This window comes from Oryx dammah, unplaced genomic scaffold (genome assembly GCF_014754425.2).
Source record: "Oryx dammah isolate SB20612 unplaced genomic scaffold, SCBI_Odam_1.1 HiC_scaffold_22, whole genome shotgun sequence".
NCBI lineage: Eukaryota > Metazoa > Chordata > Mammalia > Artiodactyla > Bovidae > Oryx > Oryx dammah.
This window is the reverse complement of record NW_024070206.1, coordinates 57,337,563-57,359,050: the sequence shown is the minus strand read 5'-3', so window position 1 is coordinate 57,359,050 and position 21,488 is coordinate 57,337,563. Positions and strand designations below refer to the sequence as shown.

Sequence of the window (21,488 nt, the reverse complement as noted above, 5' to 3'; positions counted from 1 at the left end):
GGGTCTCCTGCATCACAGGTGAATTCTTTACCAACTAAGCTTCCAGGGAAGCTCCCCATTTTCTTGATGGTTATACCACTTTGGTGATCAGAAGTTTCTCACTTTGATGAAATCTCATTTATTATTTTTTTGTTTTATGGTATTGTTTTCTGTTTTCTGTTAAAAAAAAAATCTTCTGCACCAGGTTATGGAGATATTCTTTCTTCCAGCTGGGTTATGGTTTAAGTCTGTGAAACATCCTTAATTAATTTTTGTATGAAGTATGAGGCAAGGGTTGAGGTTCACTTCATTTTCCCAAATGAATAGAAAGTTGTTCTTACACCATTTGTGAAAAGGCTTTTTCTTCTCATTGAATTATTTTGATGTTTTTGTCAAAAATTCAGTTGCTTGTAAAAGTATTGGTCTCTTTCTGGACCCGTCTGTTCTACATTGTTCATCTGTTGATCTTTATAGTAATACCACACTGTCTTGATGGCTTTAGTAATTCTTGAAGTCTATTATTTTTCTTTTTTTCAAGATTGTGTGGCTATTTTAGGCCCTTAGCATTGCCATGTGAATTTTAGAATCAGCTTGTCAAATCTTACTCTTTGTTGATCATTTAGTTATTTAATACCTGCTGGATGGTGTATGTGTGGTTGGATTCCTTTGCTGTTCACCCGAGACACTCAGAACAGTGTTTGTTAACCAGTTGTACCCCAATACAAAATAGAAAGTTTAGGAAAATACCTGCTGGGATTATGATTGAGATTATTAAGCCTGTATGTCGAATTTGGGTAAATGGACATCCTAACCGTCTCAAGTCTTGCCGTCCATGAGCATGGTGCATCTTTCTGGCTGGCAGTAGACTTAACTCTTTACATGGATTATTATTGCTGAGATAATACATAAAAGTGCTCAGCGTGGCATTTATGATGACCCATCCTCTAGTGTTACTATTTACTGTTAGTTCCATTAATCACACAGCTTTATAAAGTACTTTCTGTTCATCTCTCATTTTGATTGGCTTAGAGCTTGACCATGGTCACACTGCTAGTAAATGCCTGGGTAGGGTTTGAAATGAAGTCCTTACAACTCTTAGATTTCGTGCTTGTAAGCGCATGTTCTATAAGCCAAGGGTAGTGAGCCTTGTGTTGTATTTCTCTGCGTTTTGGGGGTGGCCTTTATATGTTGGCAGGTTAAGGTTAGACGGGATCCAACAACAGAGTTTATTCCGAATGGTTTAAGCATCACAGGAGTTTAATGAGGATGTGTTGGCTCAGTCTCCCTGGAGACTGTGGCTTCTCCCATGAGAGCATCACCCTGTCACCCCAGGAGCTGACCCCAGAGTGCTGCCTGTGCCCCTGGCCCCATCCGTCAAGGCAGCTTTCCCTTCTCTGCCCCCGCCTGCTGCTCACACTGACCCAGGCGAGCAGGGATGCGCCCCAGCCAGGAGCCAGGCCACTCACCCCCGGTCACAGGAGGGCTGGGGCGGCAGGCAGGGAGCCCAGGGATCAGCCGTGGTTGGGGGGCTGCAGCTGGTTCCCCAGCACGTCTAGTCTGTGCACTCATACTTTCTACTCTGCTGGCAGTAAAATGAAAACAAAGCCTCTTGAGAATCTAAACCCACATTATACATTCTCAGCTAGTATTTAAACCAGAGGGTGATCCTGTTTCCCTGATTTTGTATCCATTTTACTCTGTTGTAATATGTCGTAGACACAGAACAAGGTCTGGGTCACGTTTGTGCCGCTTCCCTGCTGTGTGGCCTGAGAGGGTGCTGTTTGCCTCTCTGCTTTCTCAGCTCTGAGCTCAGAGAAGCACAGTGTCTAATTAGTAGTCCTGTTCCAGGCTGTTCTTTTAAGCTGCTGTGCACAAAGTGCTTAACTTATGCTTGGTGTACAGGAAATACTCAGAAGCATGACCCGTTTTATGTACACTCACCTTCACACCTGTGTCCCGTGTGTAGATTGCTTACATGGAGAGAGAGCTTCCCCTTGTTCTGTCTCAGAGATGGAAGCGGTTGCCAGGGTTGGTGGGGAGAGCGCTGACCGTGAAGACGCCACAGTGTCGTTACTGGTCTACAGGGAGGATGTCTGGTGATGGCAGCGGTCCTCGCTTCCTGGAGAGATTTCATGTTTATCAACTCGGACGGATGCCACTGAGCTGTCGCTGGCTGTGGTACCTTGGAGTCCGTTTTCTGCCGTGGCCCGCAGACCAGCTGGCAGTCCCCCGCGTGGCTGTGCGGTGACACGGGTCTGATCAGGGCCACGTCTGCTTGGCAGGATGGCATTGCCTCAGCTCCCCCGAGGCCTCGCTGGAGAAGCTGGCGAGGAGCGACCTGGGCTGCCCCTTGGACTGGACCCGCAGATGGGCCCCGCGGAGCTGGAGCCGCACTGCCCGATGGGACTCCCGCTCACAGCCTGTGTCCTGCTTCCGATCTTTCGGTTGTGCTTATGTGAGGACACTGTGCCAAGTTCCCAGAACAGGACTCTGGCTCCCACGGCAGCTCAGCTTTGGCTTTCTCTTGTTCTGTGAATGAAACAGCGTGAGGTCAGAGAGCTTTTGCTCTTCCTGGCTCTCCTCTCCCTGCTGGCCTGTGACTCACATCGCACTCTTGGGCAGGTGTGGCCTCTGAAGAAAGCTCACGTGTGACTGAAGGCCCGTGACCCTGTCATGGCTGATGCAGCCTTAGCAGGACGAGTTACAGTGGGTGCAGGAGGGTCAGCGGCCCCGCAGGCCCCCCGGCCTGCGTGCAGCCCCACCGTGACGGCCCCGGCGGTCAGGCTGCTCAGTGCTGGTCCGGGTGGCCTGGACTCTGTCTCAGCTCTCGGTCTGCGTGGGCCGGGATTTCTGCTCGTTTATGTGCTTGTGAGGAGACGCCCTGCGGGGGCTGCTTCCCTGACCGGGTCCACGGTCACCTGCCCTCCCTGCTCCTTTCTCTGAATGTCTCTCTCCTCCCTCATACTTAATGCCCTTTCTGTGCACTTTGTGGCCCCTGTTTTCCTAAGCTCCACAGCTCTGTTTCCCCACTTTCCTTGCTGTTCTATCAGATCAGTGGAGCTCCTGCCTCTCAGTGGCCTCTCCATGGTGACAGGGTGCTATCTGGGCTCACCCCGGGGTCTCCCGTCTCCCCAGTGAGACACGCTCGTTTCTCTGTCTCCCCATCTCCCCAGTGAGGCACGCTCGTTTCTCTGTCTTGGGAATGCAGATGCAGATGGTGGTGCCCTGGCCTCGGCCAGACGCCGGGGTCTCTCTTTCCTTCTGTCCCCAAACCCAGCTCTTAGATCCATGAGGCTTCCTGTAGTGGCTGACCCGAGGGATCTTGACCTGTCGTCCTGCATTGGTTGCTATATAGTAATTTAAAATATCTCAATCTTTTCAGGATACCTTGAAAATGAATACATGAAGCTCAGTGTGATAAGTTTTAAAAATAACACAGAACACCTACCTCTTATTGGAAAAGTTGGCCTTTCTTGGAAAACTAATAGTTTTGATGGCTGTATAAAGGTAATTTTTTTCCTTAAAGTACTCGGTCTCTGTATAATTAACCTGTCTGGTGATGTGTATGTGCGATGCTGCTTTGAAAGTCCTCGACTGATTGTTCTGGTGTCGGAAGAGCCGTGCACGTTTTCTTACCGCTGACCGTCAGTTGATTGACTTATCCAGCACTGAGTGCCTCTTCTTTTCCACTGAGCGAGGTGGGTGGGTGGCACTCAGCACTGTTTCTGAGCAGTGTTGACTGCACCCCCGCGTTCCCTCGAAGCCCTTTTGGCTGTTTGTTTTATGGAGAAAGAGTGGAGCTGTAGGTTGCACCAGGCAAGTTGCATTTACTCAAAAGCGTCTTAACTCCTACACCCATTTAAAGTATATTGCAGTTCTGTTCCAGCATACAGATATTTCCTTGAACAGTTAAATCGGAGTTTGCCTCTGTCACAAACCAGCTGCACAGCGGGGAGGCTTGCTGTGGGGGCTGGAGGCTGGCTGGGGTAGTGGAGGAGGTGGTTCTCACACAGTCTGGCTCCTCCGGTGCCCCCTGTGCCCATGGGCACCCTGGCTCTCACTCCTCTCCTGTATTTTGTGGAATGAACTGGATTTCCACGGGATGGTTCTGCTGTGGATGCAGAGGCCCCCAGTGAGCTAGGCTTTATCCTGCCTAGGAGCACGGAAGCCTCGTCCCAGGGACGAGGGGTGATAACCGAGGCCAAGAGCCACGCTGTCACCGAGCATGAAGAGCACCTCATTATCACTAGGGCGTCTCTCTTGGTCCCCTTGTTCTTTGCTGTGATGAGATGTTTTATTAATTGTACGTGTAAATAGGTATTTAAGCTTCGGCAAAGATCTCTCGTACACAAAAGAATATTGTTCCATTTCTTCAGGAGCACAGGCCTGGCTTTTTTAAATGGGTTCAGATGAGTCTTACAGAAACATGTATGAGAATGTTGAAATCATGGTAGATCCTGAGGACCAGCAAAGGCAGAATATCAACCTGGCAGACTTAAGGGGTCAGGAAGTCCACACTCTTCACGTGCTGTTCCCGCCTCCTGTAATTTTGCTCTCTGTCCTCTTCTCCCTCCTCTTTCACTTAGTCCTTCATGACGAGGCTCCATGTCTCCAGCAGCTCTAGCTGGGCCTTTTATCCTTGCCACTTATGCATGTTTGTGTTTATTTTGTAGAGTTGCTCTATAATGGACTTAACTCTTTTGGAGGAGTACGGGAAGCCCTTCTGGTGTTTCAGTTCCCTGGTGTGCGTGCGATGCTGCCCCGGGCCCTCTGACGGCCCTGATTTCTTGGGGGAGGCATACTGTGTGGACTACTCCGATTCAGAAGGGAGGCTGCACATGGAGCTGGTGTGGATCGAAGAGACGGAGGAGTACTTTATCGTCAGCCTGGCTCTTTACCTGCGGTTGGCAAAAGTAAACCAGTGGTTTGGGACAAAATACTAAGCAGTAGCAATTGGTGGCAAATTATTATTGCTGTTTGTTTTCGTTGGACTAATTGGTTTTGTTCCTGGTGTTTGTCGTGAGTTAAAATAAAGCACTGGTCTGTTCGGTGTCTTATTTCACATTATAAGTTATGATTCCTGGGTCATTTTAAAGTTAACGTATAGAAGATTAAGTTAAATTTTAAAAACCTGAAAGTAGGACATCACAGTGGAAATTCACATAAAATAAAAAAGGAAAATATTTACTCTTCTCCTGCCCTTTGCAGTTTAAAATACAAGAAAATGGATGAGACTGGAAACTGGTAAGTTTTCTCTTGGGGGTGTGTGTGTGTGTAGAATAAAGATCATGCGACCTGATCTTTATAAAGGCACTGTGTGTGGGTGTGTGTGTGTGGGGTAAAGGTCACGTGACCACTGTGTGTTTGTATTGGATACATAGGATTCTTTTCTTTATAGGTTAGAACCCCAAATAAGGAAACACATCTAAATCTGAACTTCATGGTATTCATTAGGATTAGAAAGTGCTGTATTCATGGCATTTAGCAGCCACATTAGTATTCAATAAAGGAAAGTAAAATAGACAAATGACCTGCTTCAGAAGGAAAGATGCGTGTGTAATCGTCTGAAGAAATTGTCATTCCTTAGAAGAGAGAAGTGTGGCGCACGTGCTGTTCAGATGGCAGCTCTCCGTCTGTGGCGCTGGAAGTAGGTCGAGCTGGAGAAAGAGGGCCGCTCTCCTTTCCGCAGCTGGACAGCACCAGGATGGAACGGGGAGCCCCCGGGGGTTGATGCTGGCAGCAACGTGGGGGCTCACAGTTACAGCGCTTGTCTGCATCACAGCCGGCTGGTCCGTGAGTGCACACCAGGCTCCATCCATTCTCAGCTATTTGCACATCTGTGGAAACTACTCTAAGGGGCATACCAGCAGGGGCGGGGGGGCCCCCCCCCAGCTTGCTGGAGGCAGGGATTGGCGGATGAGCAAGTCCTTCCCATCTGAGCTAAGGATGGAAGGGAAGGTTAGAGGGAGGGGCCGGTGAGGCATTGACAGTCGTGGCATCTCATCAGAGCCCTGTGCTCACCACCAAGCGAGGCTGGAAGACTCACCCTTGCTCCCGCTTGCCCTTTCATGGGTCTGAGATAATGTTCAGCTTTGGGTAGCTCTTCTCGTTTATCTCCATATTTCTGAGTAAAAATCTGTGGCTGATTCTGGTTTTGTTGATTTTAGCATCTATTGACTTATGGTCAATAAAATATCTCTCTGTTACACCAGCCATCTCCCCTCTTGCATCATACCAGATAATTCCTGCAATGTAAAATCTGTTGTTGTGATTTGTTACTATGTAATATTGTTCCTGGTGAGGCTTCTCTCTTCTACAGCCTTTTATTTTTCTTGGATTGGTAATTGCCTTCTTTTGTTGACTTGCATGGGTTTTCAATGACCGTCAAGTTTTCCCTAAAGGTCTGTCCAGTGTTGCAGGGGTTGGCCAGTTTTTCAGTGTATCCCACCTCCTCCACCACCCACACAGGCTTAAATATGTCAAATACTCTCTAAGTTCTACTGTGTCTTCCTGCTAGGCTCATTCCCTGAGTTCTGCCTCTGTTTGCTTCAATCTAAACTTCTCTGTCCAGCCCTCCTGGACAGCCCTCACCCTGAGAAGTCTCCTGTGTGCATCCTGTCCATGGAGTCTTGTCTTCATTCTCGATTTAACGTTGACCCTTGAACAATGCCTGTGTGGACCCTCTATGTAGCTGAAAATTGGAGTATAGTTTAAAGGTGGCCCTCCCTGTCCTGGCTTCCTCAGAATCTGCTGATTCACCCAACCTCAGATCGAGCTGTGCAGTAGTAGTAACTTGGAAAAAACCCAAGTGTCAGTGGACCCACACAATTCAGACCCACGTTCTGGGGTCAGCTGCACATCTTCTGTTCAGTGGCACAGGTTTTCCTGTAGGTCTCAAAGGAAGTGCCACGGGAGATGCATTTGAGGTCCATGAATTTCTGAAAACCATCTGACAGTTTAACTGGGGACAAACTGTAGGAGGTAGAATATTTCCTCTTAGAGCTTTGAAGACATCTTTTCTTGAGCATTTATCCCGTGGTTGTCTGTGAGTATCTAATGCCATTTGGGTGGATCTTGCTTTGTGCATGGTCTGTAGTTTTTCTCTTCTTTCTGGAAACTTTTGGAATTTATGCTCAGTGTTCTGAAATCTCAAGATAAGTATTTTGAAGTAGGTCTTTATCCTTCATTATGGGTCATTTTAATCTAAGAATTTGTGCACTTCAGCTGTGCGTTAAAAATGTCAGTCATTTTCTCTATCCTATTTTCCCGTTCCTTTTATTAAGCTACTGCCATCCTTTCTGGGTGGATCCTCTGAAGTTTCTTATCTTTTCCACTTTCTGTCTCTCAGTCCTTTGTTCTGCTTTCTGTAACAGTGTCTCAGTTTTCTTTTTCAACCCTTCTATTTAATCTTTTTTGATTGTGATGACCAGGTTTATACTGGATACAGATTTCCCTTCTAGCTCCATATAAGACATTCCGTAGCTGCTTTGCAAGTGCAGTCTTTCTCTAAGACGGGCTGGCAGACTCTGTGAAAGGCCCAGTGGTGGCTTCAGTGTTTGTGGAGCATATGGTGTCGGCTGCATCGACTCAGCTGTGTGACCGAGCGTGAAGTCAGCTCCGGGCCGCCTGCAGGGGAGGGGCGGGTGTTCTGTGGAACCTTGATTCACCCGAGCAGGTGCAGGCCGAATCGTCCCCAGGCTGCAGTCTGCAACCCTCCACACAAGTCTCTAGGGTTATCAATTTCCGTTTTCAAAACAGTTTCCAGCTTCACTCTTTGGCAAAATCACAGCAAGACTCATCTGTTGGTGCTGAGTCTGTGGGTGACAGGGTGATGAGAAATGAGGGACTCACAGTCTTGGAGGAGAGGATGAGTCCACAGTGGAGGAACCTGGAAAGGCCACACCTGGACCCAGCCTCCTGACGCCCCCCTGCCCCTCCACCCCCTCCCCTCACCAGACACCCCTCCTCCCTGCTGGTCTGCTGCGCTGTGGCTGGGTGTCCTGCCCGGAGGAAACCCTTTTCACTCTGCCAGGGTCCTTGTGCTCCCCGCTCCTGCTAGTGCAGCCTCTTCACTCCACCTGGGCCGCTCGGAGCCCCCTCCCCACCACTGCAGGTGCCTGCCGCGCCGGACGCTACATCATGGCTGTAGAAATGGATGTGGGGGACAGCGGATTTCTCAAGAATTAACATGCAAACTTGTATTAGTTCTGTACATTGTGAATGTCCACAGATATGCCCGGTGTAAATAATTTAGCCCTACTGGGGACTGGCCCATCTTAGTATTACATGCATTGAGATTACATTAACAGCCATGAAAAAAAAAACATTTACTAATCATACTGCCTTGTCAGAAAGAAAGTTTTTTTGTCTGTAAAGCAGGAGAATCTATTATGCTGGAATATTTTAAATACAAAGTGGAATAAGAAGCAGGGCTCATGGAGCTCAATCAATTCAAGTAAAGTAACAGGTGCAAACTCTTCACTATGCAGTTAGCAAAGGAAGCAAGCATGAGTTACATGCAGAGAAATGTACCTCCCACGGGTGTGCAGTCAAAGGGACATACTTTTATTTCAAGTGTACTCCAAGTGTCAGATTTTGTCCGATTCAAAATCAGACCAAAGATCTGACTGACCTTGTTTAGTCCCTCAGTCTTCGCGACCCCGTGGACTGCAGCCCACCAGGTCTGCTTCCCTGTCCTTCACCATCTCCCTGAGCTTGCTCAAACTCATGTCCATCTCAGCCTCTGTCGTCCCCTTCTCCTCCTGCCCTCAATCTTTTCCAGCATCAGGGTCTTTCCCATTGAGTCGGCTCTTTACATCAGGTGGCCAAAGTATTGGAGCTTCAGCAGCAGCCCTTCCAATGAATATTCAGGGTTTTCCTTTAGTACTGACTAATTTGATGTCCTTGCTGTCCAAGGGACTCTCAAGAGTCTTCCCCAGCACCATAGTTTGAAAGCATCAATTCTTCTACTGACCTTGGCAAAGATGGATTTTATAGTGACTTGATAGTTGTCTATTGTTCTTATTAACACCTCTTTATGAGTCTAATGATTATAATTGCTGCAGAAAGAAAATGCTTACTTGGGAAGATCACCGTGTACAAGTGTTTTTCCAGTGTTTGTAAAGAAGTGTGCCTTTAAAAACTGCAGGCACGTGTTGGTCCTACACACCGGGTGTGTTTCGTCTGTGGAATAATACAGCACCCACCTTCGGCATAGGAGGTCGTCTGTGGTCTCCTGGGGCTTCAAGGAATAACACCCGGATTTTCTATGAGCTCCTGCTAGGCATGTCCTGGGCTTCGGACGGCCCTGGGGCTGAAAGAAGGACTGTAGCATGCCCAGAGGAGCAGGGTCGGGGGGTGGTGGTGGAACACAGAGGTGCCGTCCAGGCAGCTCAGCAGAGCATCTGCCACAGCCTGGAGGTCGAGAGAAGAGTGGGCTGGTCTGGAGCCTCGATGGGCTAACGGGGTGGCTACAGAGGGGCCCTGCCTCCGGCGGAGCATGAGGACCAGGCCTCCGGGCCCTCGGGCTCACACATCCTCCGTTTCAGGTCCATGTAACACGATGCTCTGCTCTGGAAAAGGACGCACAGGATGCGTGCCTGCTCCGAGAATGTGTAGAAACTGGGAATTGCTCTCCAAACATCGGATCTTATAGTCTTCCTGAACTGGACTGGCCTCAGCCCCGACCACTGGCCTGAGTTACCCTCTGACTTCTCTTTCCAACCTGGAGGGGGACACAGTGAACTACCCTGGTACCTGCCCCTAGGGTGAGTGTGCGTGTTTGCTGATTGACATAGAGGTGTGTCAGAGTGAAATGGGTGTACGGAATACATTCGTTGTAAATGTCTGCTTCAGGAAAGTGTCCGCGGACTCGAGATGAAACACCTGTGCTTGCTCCCTGACTTAATGCTGCCTAGGGAGAAACAGACATTCACCATGGTTAATAATAAAAACTTTCACTAAAGATCGGGAGCTTACTGTGTGCCAGGCACTGTGCAACAAGCTTTCAGTTCAGTTCAGTCGCTCAGTCGTGTCCGACTGCGACCCCATGAATCGCAGCACGCCAGGCCTCCCTGTCCATCACCAACTCCCTGAGTTCACTCAGACTCACGTCCATCGAGTCCGTGATGCCATCCAGTCATCTCATCCTCTTGTCGTCCCCTTCTCCTCCTGCCCCCAATCCCTCCCAGCATCAGAGTCTTTTTCAATGAGTTAACTCTTCGCGTGAGGTGGCCAAAGTACTGGAGCTTCAGCTTTAGCATCATTCCCTCCAAAGAAATCCCCGGGTTGATCTCCTTCAGAATGGACTGGTTGGATCTCCTTGCAGTCCAAGGGACTCTCAAGAGTCTTCTCCAACACCACAGTTCTAAAGCATCAATTCTTCAGCCCTCTGCCTTCTTCACAGTCCAACTCTAACATCCATATATGACCACAGGAAAAACCATGGCCTTGACTAGATGGGCCTTAGTCGGCAAAGTAATGTCTCTGCTTTTGAATATACTATCTAGGTTGGTCATAACTTTTCTTCCAAGGAGTAAGCGTCTTTTAATTTCATGGCTGCAGTCACCATCTGCAGTGATTTTGGAGGCCAAAAAAAATAAAGTCTGATACTGTTTCCACTGTTTCCCCATCTATTTCTCATGAAGTGATGGGACTGGATGCCATGATCTTCATTTTCTGAATGTTGAGCTTTAAGCCAACTTTTTCCCTCTCCTCTTTCACTTTCATCAAGAGGCTTTTTAGCTCCTCTTCACTTTCTGCCCATAAGGGTGGTGTCATCTGCATATCTGAGGTTATTGATATTTCTCCCAGCAATCTTGATACCAGCTTGTGTTTCTTCCAGCCCAGCGTTTCTCATGATGTACTCTGCATATAAGATAAATAAGCAGGGTGACAATATACTGTCACCCTTTTCCTATTTGAAACCAGTCTATTGTTGCATGTCTAGTTCTAACTGTTGTTTCCTGGCCTGCATACAGATTTCTCAAGAGGCAGGTCAGGTGGTCTGGTATTCCCATCTCTTTCAGAATTTTCCACAGTTTATTGTGATCCACACAGTCAAAGGCTTTGGCATAGTCAATAAAGCAGAAATAGATGTTTTTCTGGAACTCTCTTGCTTTTTCCATGATCCAGCAGATGTTGGCAATTTGATCTCTGGTTCCTCTGCCTTTTCTAAAAGCAGCTTGAACATCAGGAAGTTCACGGTTCACGTATTGCTGAAGCCTGGCTTGGAGAATTTTGAGCATTACTTTACTAGCATGTGAGATGAGTGCAATTGTGCGGTAGTTTGAGCATTCTTTGGCATTGCCTTTCTTTGGAATTGGAATGAAAACTGACCTTTTCCAGTCCTGTGGCCACTGCTGAGCTTTCCAAATTTGCTGGCATATTGAGTGCAGCACTTTCACAGCATCATCTTTCGGGATTTGAAACAGCTCAACTGGAATTCCATCACCTCCACTAGCTTTGTTCGTAGTGATGCTTTCTAAGGCCCACTTGACTTCACATTCCAGGATGTCTGGCTCTAGATGAGTGATCACACCATCATGATTATCTGGGTCATGAAGATCTTTTTTGTACAGTTCTTCTGTGTATTCTTGCCACCTCTTCTTAATTTCTTCTGCTTCTGTTAGGTCCAGACCATTTCTTTATCGAGCCCATCTTTGCATGAAATGTTCCCTTAGTATCTCTAATTTTCTTGAAGAGATCTCTAGTCTTTCCCATTCTGTTGTTTTCCTCTATTTCTTTGCATTGATCACTGAGGAAGGCTTTCTTATCTCTTCTTGCTATTCTCTGGAACTCTGCATTCAGATGCCTATATCTTTCCTTTTCTCCTTTGCTTTTCGCCTCTCTTCTTTTCACAGCTCTTTATAAGGCCTCCCCAGACAGCCATTTTGCTTTTTTGCATTTCTTTTCCATGGGGATGGTCTTGATCCCTGTCTCCTGTACAATGTCACGAACCTCATTCCATAGTTCATCAGGCACTCTATCTATCAGATCTAGGCCCTTAAATCTATTTCTCACTTCCACTGTATAATCATAAGGGATTTGATTTAGGTCATACCTGAATGGTCTAGTGGTTTTCCCTGCTTTCTTCAATTTAAGTCTGATTTTGGTAATAAGGAGTTGATGATCTGAGCCACAGTCAGCTCCTGGTCTTGTTTTTGTTGACTGTATAGAGCTTCTCCATCTTTGGCTGCAGAGAATATAATCAATCTGATTTCGGTGTTGACCATCTGGTGATGTCCATGTGTAGAGTCTTCTCTTGTGTTGTTGGAAGAGGGTGTTTGCTATGACCAGTGCATTTTCTTGGCAAAACTCTATTAGTCTTTGCCCTGCTTCATTCCGCATTCCAAGGCCAAATTTGCCTGTTACTCCAGGTGCTTCTTGACTTCCTACTTTTGCATTCCAGTCCCCTATAATGAAAAGGACATCTTTTTTGGGTGTTAGTTCTAAAAGGTCTTGTAGGTCTTCATAAAACCATTCAACTTCAGCTTCTTCAGCATTACTGGTTAGGGCATAGACTTGGATAACTGTGATATTGAATGGTTTGCCTTGGAGACGAACAGAGATCATTCTGTCATTTTTGAGATTGCATCCAAGTACTGCATTTCGGACTCTTCTGTTGACCATGATGGCTACTCCAACGCCGTAGTAGATATAATGGTTATCTGCAGCTTTACCTGTATCTTTTTAATAAACCTGTGGGGCAGATGGTACTCTGATGACCTCATAGAGCAAGCAGCCGAGGCCCAGAGGTACCCACAGGTACACACAGCCATGACTCGCCCCTGTCTGAAGCTGGCACCTTAACTGGTGCCATGTGTGTGTTCTCTGTTATACCACATGTCCGGAGGCTCTGGGAGGCAGAAGGACCATCGGGGACATGGAAGACCTGAGAAGATGTCATCAAGTAGGTAGTTAGCATCATGTAAATAAATACATATAATGAAGTAGTTTCTGCCTAATCCAAGGATACAGCTGTTTAAAAGAGTTATGCCTTTCCTGAAGCAGACATTTAAAATGGAAAGTATTTTATACACCCATTTCATGCCTTGGAAGAAAAGTTACGACCAATCTAGACAGCATATTAAAAAGCAGAGATGTTACTTTGCCAATAAAGGTCTGTCTAGTCAAAGCTATGGTTTTTCCAATGGTCATGTATGGATAGAGAGTTGGACCTTGAAGAAAGCTGAGGGCTGAAGAATTGTGGCCTTTGAACTGTGGTGTTGGAGAAGACTCTTGAGAGTCCCTTGGATTGCAAGGGGATCCAACCTAGAGGAGATCAGTCCTGAATGTTGGAAGGACTGATGCTGAAGCTGAAGCTCCAGTACTTTGGCCACCTGATGCGAAGTGCTGACTGATTTGAAAAGACCCTGATGCTGGGAAACATTGAAGGCAGGAGGAGAAGGGGATGACAGGGGATGAGATGGTTGGATGGCATCACTGACTCAGTGGACATGAGTTTGAGTGAACTCTGGGAGTTGGTAATGGACAGGGAGGCCTGGGCCTGCAGTCCATGGGGTTGCAAAGTGTCGGACACGACTGAGTGAACTGAACTGAACTGATGCCTTAAATCAGTGAAACCAGTATATACCAATGGAAAGACTGAGAGCAACTCAGTCACTGTGAAGAAGCCAGGGAGGCAGGGCCTGCTGTACCATGAGGAAGCGTAAATAAAGCCAGGAGGTATGAGGCTGCCCTTTGGTGCAAGGCAAGAATGGACAAATGGAGGAGAAGACAGAACTCAGAGACAAGTTTGGTGGTACAGATGGCTCAGAGCAGAGGAGAAGAGTGGGCTTTAATGGCTGATGCTGTGATGACTAGGTAGGTGGCTATCTGGAGGAAAGAAAAGTGGACCCACCATGCCACACCCAGAAACACATCCCTGCTAGACTGTAGATGAAAATGTGAACAGCAAAATAAGAAAGCTCCTGGTAGACAGTATGAGGAGCTTCCCTGGTGGCTCAGTGGTAAAGAATCCACCTGCCGAGGAAGGGGACTCAGGTTCGATCTCTGGGTCTGGAAGATTCCCTGGAGAAGCGAATGGCAACCCACTCCAGTATTCTTGCCTGGTGAATCCCATGGATAGAGGAGCCTGGCCGGCTACAGTTCACGGGGTCACAAAAGGGTCAGACACAACTTAGTGACTAAACAACAACAATCATGACCACTATTTTAAAAAGAGAGCCTGGGGAGTATTTCCATGTGTTGAGGTCACTGAAAGGCACTGGACTCAGGCACCCTTTTGAACTCTTTTAGAAACATGATCCTCACTGTCAAGGAAATGTAGTCCCTTTCCTGATAACTCTTGCTAAGCATCCTTCTTCGTGTCATGCCAGTGCCTGCCTCTGAGTACCTGTAGAGAAGAGAAATGTCACTTATTGGCCATAGTCTCCTCCCCCCTAGAGATGCCCAGAGTCGGCCTGATTTCCACTGGGTCCTCCCAGGGTGGCTTTTACAGGGAAGCCGAGGCAGGTCTCAAAGCATCAACCAAAGAAAGCTGAGGAGTAATCTGAGCTACTAAGGGGATTTCAGTCACTCATGGATGATTATGCCCATGAGAAAAAAGGGAAGTCTATATATATAATGGATGCATAAATAAAGCAGAATATCTGGACTTGACCGTTTCAGCTGCAGTGATGTTTTGATTGCATACGTTATTAGGAAAATTCAGACTTGGTAGAAATAGAAAACCCAAAATACAACTGATAGTAGCTAAATCTTGACATAAGAACATTAGACTTGGAAGAAATAATAAGCTTGTAAGAAAATGCTTAGTGGCAAAAAAAAAAAAGCTAATTTGTTAAATTTGATAGGGACTCAAAAAATCAGGAAATTAAATTTGTGCAGTGAAATATGTATGGAAAGGGATTGCTCCTGATGAAAGTGAAAAAATGCACACAGTTTGCTTGTGTGCTCTAGAAAGCTCGTCAAAGGATTATGCTGGTTTAATGGCATTTATTGTTGCTAAATTCTAAGGGAAATGCTTTTATTGGTGAATAGAATCTAAACACCCTCAGGGTTAAAATGATGGGGTAAAAACATTCTGTATTGATTTAACGTGTCGAGCACCTCTTCACTGCAGCGTGCTGTTAAATTCTGATGTCACTGGACTATGGAGCCTGCAATAAAAATTATTTGATCTTTTATCTACACACAGCCTACACCCCAGTGGTCGTCTGTAGCCCCTAGTTCTTGTGCTTTTCCAATGCACATTGACCTCTTGCCTCCAGTTAGAGCAGAAGAAATTGCAGTTGTCATGGAACAAGATACTAAGTGGTATCTGGAACAGATTACAAACGCCATCCACTCATTTTCCCAGAACGAGATCCTTTATGTGATAAGATTCTGTTGGCCACGGTTCCACTGCTAAATTGCTCATTTGCCCCGATGATTTCCATTCTGCTTAAGTGGAGCTAACGGTCAGGTGAGAGAGGTTTGTTTCTGTAGCAGCTCGGAGCTGATGCTTCAGTTCACGACTTGCTCCCCATGCCTCCCCGACAGGCCGGCCTGATGCCGGATCGTCAGCTGGACACGCCCTTCTCTTGCAGTAGAAGATGATTACGGTACATTTATAACTACTTTAACAATTAAAAATTTTTTTGTTTTATTTATTTTTTGATGTGCTGGGTGTTCGTTGCTGTAGGCAAGCTTTCTCTAGTTGCAGAAAGGTGGGGCTACTATGCGCTTGCGCAGTGCCGACTTCTCTTCTTGTGGCGCACAGGCTCCAGAGCCAGAGGCTGCGGTAGTTGGGGGCGGGATCTTCCCGGACCAGGGATCAAACCCGTGTCCCTGCATTGGCGGGCGGATTCTTAACCACTAGACCACCAGGGGAGTCCTATAACTACTATTTAAAGAGATTCTCAAAGCTTTCTGTAGGAAAAAGTTGCCAGCTGGCGAAACTTTCATAGGGTAGAACAAAAATGGAAAACCTTCCACACTGATATTAGGAAAAGGTTAAAAGTTTCATTCTGGAGGCAGAGAGCAGCGTGATGTCATCTCACGGATTTATGTCACCATCACATTTATTCCCCAAGGGCGTTGTTCCATTAGGAAGTGTAAGCATGCATCTCCATCACTGTGATTTATGTTAAAACCTAATCGCAACAGGGAACATTACTTCTGTGGGCGGTGTGTCTCCCCACCAATCTGTGGATGGTTGGGTCATGGAGGAATTTATTCCCCAAATGTTCTGTTTGGGGCTGAAACCTGGCCCCATGCCAGGACTTGAGTATGGCTCCTCGGATAGAATACCTAGTAAAAGTGGAAGTGTTAGTTGCTCAGTTGTGTCTGACTCTTTGCGACCTCATGGACTCTAGCCCACCAGGCTCCTCTGTTCATGGCATTCTCCAGATTAGAATACTGGAGTGGGTTGCTATCCCCTTCTCTAAGGGATCCTCCCGACCCAGGAATCGAACCTTCACCTCTTTCGTCTCCTGCATGGACAAGTGGGTTCTTTACCACTAGCGCCACCTGGAATAATTTTCTGGGAAAGTATTTCCTGAGAGCTCTGAGCTGTAGATCAAGGCCACCAGGGATTCACCTGCAGTGTAAAGTCTGACAGATCACCGGGTGGTGAGTGGAGGAATCCCAGTGGTCCGAACGATGTATGTGCCCTTAGAAAGTCCGGGGGACGATAGGGTCCAGTGCTGAGAAACACAGGAGAGGCCACAGCTGTGATGGAGGAGAGAGAGCTGCTTCTGTTCAAACTGCCCGCTCGCCCAAGTTGTTCCATTCAACACAACAAATAGTACAGAGCGGGTGCAACTTATTACCTGTCTCTTTACAGCATTTACTCCACTGCAGCCTGGAATAAAATTTGTCTATGATTCAACAGTAATTTCTGTTTTCACCTTTCCACGTCTATTTAATTTGAAGATAAGGCTGAAATTCTCAGACCTCGAATGAGAGCTCCCGGACAGCTTTCAATGAGGGAGTCGAAAACTCCCCAGGAATGAAAGCCAGGCTCCTAGCTCTGTTCTCCGCTTGCTGAACTGGAATCTTAGCGAAGTTGTTCCCTGGGAGGAAGTCAGTGATGCCCACCTTGGGATCGGAAATCCGATATATATATAACACGCAGCTGCAGATGGCACCGAGCCTGCCGCGTCATTCTCTCCTTCCTCCTCAGCCACAGAACCAGGAGAACTGGAGAGGGAGGCATCAGCCGTGTGGACGAGGGAGGCAGAAGGCAGCTGAGAACGGCCCGTTTTAGGAAGTTGAGAGCATCGCGATGGTGCTGTGGCTGCAGTGTTCACGGGAACCATCTGGGCCCCGGCGCGGGCGTGGAGGGTGTTGTATCCTGGTTCCAACTCTGCGGTTCACCTTCAGAATGACCTTGAGGGTGGCGTCTAGAAGGGGATACTGACTAGGAGAGTGCCCTCCTAAAGCCGGCAGACAGGACACGTGGAGCTGATGAAGCCTCCAGTCTTCCTTAAAGTTTGCCAAGGGCAAGATACATGATGATGTCATCCCTCACAGAGCAGGCAGTCAACTAATGTCCAGTCCAAGTGCATTTGTAGAAGTGAATGCAATTACCATCCTCACCCCGCTTGACTCAAACAATGAAACCGCTAATATCCATTAGAAAAGCGGTGCTTTGTTTATGGGATGAAGCAAGTTGTTTTTAGAAGCAAATGAATGCTGGAGATCTGCCCTCCCAGCAAGTTTTATGGCCACGTATGTCCAGAGGAGTTAATGGCTTCGTTTTGGGGGAATGTGGCTTTTGTGAAATTCCTCAGCCACAGCTGTTCTCTGGAAGATGTATGTAATTGGGATGAAATTTCCTACGGGACATTGCGATAAGTCCTGTTTTCACCACGTGGGAACCTCACAGCTGATGCATCCCTACTCTGTCACCACAGAACTGTCCTACCGTCTGTTAATACCAGACAGTGCGGAAGATGGAGAAGAGATTGTGAACCTGGCTGCCCGTGGGTGTGCGAGGCATGACAAAGAAATTGGCAGTTAAATGCTGACCTATGAGTTTGATGCTTTCACTTACCTTTCTCTGCAGCTCAACACACGAGATAACTGAGCTCATGTGTGCGGCGTGCTCAGTGGTGTCTGACTCCGTGCAACCCCATGGACTGTAGCCCTCCAGGCTCCTCTGTCCTTGGGATTCTCCAGGCCAGAGCACTGGAAGGGTTTACGGTGCCTGCCTCCAGAGGATCTTCCCAACCCAGGGATCGCACTCCTGTCTTTTATGTCTCCTTCTTGCAGGCGGGTTCTTTACCACTGCACCACCTGGAAAGCCCCTCTCCTGCACAGAAGTACACAGGTTTTAAACAAACCTGACTTGTGAAACGCTAGACTGTGAAGCAGGTACATTAGGGAGAGATTTTTTTGCTTGGTGAGGTGTTTTTTCACAATATGAAAGAATTCTCAAACATTTGACTTTTTCCTCCCCAAATTGAAATAGACTTTTTAGATTGTTATGGGTTGTAAAAGAAATACACACTTTTGGTAAGAACTTTTAAAAGTACACAACAAACAGGAAAATAAAAATCACTCTCAGAGGGGCAGGTACAGAGAACAATAGCAATGGAAAAGTGGACGGAAGTACCAATATGACAGAAACTCACAAACATGAGAACATTAGGAACTAATCTAGTTCAACAGAAAAGAAGTTTTTAGAAAAATATAGCAAAAATTCATCCAGTAAGAAATGGAACATGTTAATAGAATGTAATAATTAAAAATCCAATCAGTAATCAAAACCCCATATATTTTTGAAAAAAACAGCAAAGTTCAAACTATTTAAATCTGCTTTTTTGCATTATACTCAAGGGCCAGAGAGTACCACTAGCTGTCAACAGAATGTTCTAGAGCATATGAAGACAGAGAATGCTGTCCAATTCATTCTTAAACAATTAAAAACATTTTAAAAATTGTAAATTATAGCACACATATAAAAATTGCATGAAGGAAAAATGCACAGATTGATAATTACAATAATTCAAAATCATCACTGACCCTCCCCCAATATTGCCACAGCCCCTGAGTCCTCGGTGCCTTTCCATCAAACACCTTTTCTTTTCCCTAAAGATAACCACCGTCCTGACTTTTAGGTTATCACATTCTTATTTCTCCTCATACTTTAATAATCTAAACATCCATTGCTAAATGCTTTACTTTTGTCCATTTGTGAACTTTGTGTGAATGCTTTGGGTGGAGGTCCAAGGCATGCCAGTAGGACTGGAAAAAGGGGGAAAAAATGAATAAGGACTAGAAAGAAGTAATTAAACTGTTATTGGTAAATGATATGACTTTCTACATCAAAAACCCACACTAACCCACTGAGGAGTTATTAAAATTAGAAACTTCATTAAGGCTTCTGGAAAAATATCTAAGTGTAAAATTCAATTTAATTCCTTTAAAAACCAACAATCAGAAAGTTTAATTAAATAATGCTTTATTGTAATTGCCCCCCAATTCACCCAAATAAAAACAAACTATATGGTACTTGGGGAAAACACCCAACCAAGGATATATAAGAGCTTTCTGGAAAAATCTTACAACTCTCTCAAAAGACAGCAACAGAAATGTAAATAAATAGAGAGTTATCACTTTTATACATGGAAACACTGACTCTTAATAATGTCAGTTCCCAATAAATTAATCTATAAATTCAATACCATTGAAATCTAATTGCAAGAAAAAAGTTTTACTTTATAAGCTAATTTAAAAGCCATGTGGAAAGCTGCAAGTTTAAGAATGGAGAAGACAAGTCTGAAGAAGCAGGTAGCAGGAGATGCTTTGAAGATTTATTTTGTAGCTACAGTAATTAAAACAGTGTGGGAACTAGCTCAAGGGCAAAACCTTGATTTGTAAACACACAAAATTGAGAACACAGAAGCAAAATAATGCACAATGGACACAACTTACTGGCAAGGTAGCCATATAAATCAGGTGGGGAATATGGACTAGTCAATAAATGGTACTGGGACTATAGGACACTCATTTGCAAAAAATCAGAATTAAAACTAGACAATCGGCACAAAAATATATCCTAGGTAGACCAAAGACATAAGCAAACTTTCAAATTTGAAATGAAAATATCAGAGAATATCTAACCTCGGTGTAGGGATGGATTTTAAATGAAAAACATAAAAAATACAAGCCATAGGAGAAAATGAGGATTAAATCAATTGTCTGCAAGCAAAACTTCCATTCATAAAAACATGAGAAGATGAATCAAAGATTGTGAGAGGTTTGTAAAGCACATAACTGATAAATATATTAAAGTATTTATTGAATATAAATGTTTAACTATATTTAAGCAAATATACTTAAATATTTTAATTATATTTAATATATTAAAACTCCTTCAAAGCAATAAGCTGAAGACCAGAAACTTGATAGAAATTAACAAAGGGTCTAGACAGATGTCTGACTCTTTGCAAATCCATCGACTGTAGCCCACCAGGCTCTTCTGTCCATGGGATTTCCCAGGCAAGGATACTGGAGTAGGTTGCCATTTCCTCCTCCAGGAGATCTTCGTGACTCAGGGATGGAACCTGTGTCTCCTGGGGCTCCTGCATTGGCAGGCAGATTCTTTACCGTTGAGCCACCTGGGAAGCACTATAGACGGAAAAGTCAGAGGAGAGGGACTGCAGGTCGACGCTGAACACGTGAATGACGATCTGCCTCATCGGGGAACTTCAAATTAAACCCAAGTGAGGTACCAGCTCGTGCTCTCCAGTTGGCAGAGATGAAAAGATCTGACAATTCCAAGTCTTGGTGAGAACGTGGAGACTAGAAGCGCATATGGTCTGCTGGTGGTTGATACAACCACTTTGGAAAGTAATTTTGCATTTCTCATAATTTAAAATATTTCAGACTCTATAATTTAGCAATTCTAAGGGTCTTAGAAAAGACCCTGATGCTGGGAAAGATTGGGGGCAGGAGGGGTAGGGGACGACAGAGGATGAGATGGTTGGGTGGTGTCACTAATTCAATGGACATGACTTTGGGTGGACTGCGGGAGATGGTGAAGGACAGGGAGGTCTGGTGTGCTACGGTCCATGGGGTTGCAGAGAATTGGACATGACTGAGTGACTGAACAACAACAATTTAGCAATTCCATTTCTCAGTATGTGTGGAAGGGAGACTAGTGCACAAGGAGAGATGCTTAATATTTATAATGGTGCTGTTTTTGATAGCACCATTGGAAAAATTAGAAAAATCCTGTATGTCCATCAATAGGAAAATGAACAAAATATTGGGTATATTCATAAAATATAACACAATACACCAGTTAAAATGAATGAATCAGAGCTACATGCATGAACATGAATAAATCTCATAGACATAGCATGAGAATATGGCACAATTTATGTAACATTTAAAAATGTTTAAAACCAACCTGCATGTATTTTATGAAGTATGCGTTCATAGAAAAATGCCTTTAAGGCATTAAAAACATGCATAAGAATAACAAACTTCAAATAAGTGGTTAAATTTAGGTATAGACAGAAAGGGTTAAGGGACTGAGAATTCTTCACAAAACA

General features: G+C 45.5%; 1 protein-coding gene across 1 annotated transcript in view; it reads left to right on the top strand.

The window, feature by feature from the left end:
- FBXO15 (F-box protein 15) overlaps window positions 1-5,035 on the top strand; it is a 29,808-nt gene extending 24,773 nt beyond the window's left edge. Inside the window, exons 8-9 of the mRNA XM_040264355.1 lie at window positions 3,362-3,486; window positions 4,653-5,035. Coding sequence (XP_040120289.1) covers window positions 3,362-3,486; window positions 4,653-4,922 — 395 coding nt within the window. The 3' untranslated portion in view covers window positions 4,923-5,035. The remainder of the gene's footprint in view (window positions 1-3,361; window positions 3,487-4,652) is intronic.
- Window positions 5,036-21,488: the final 16,453 nt, after the last annotated feature.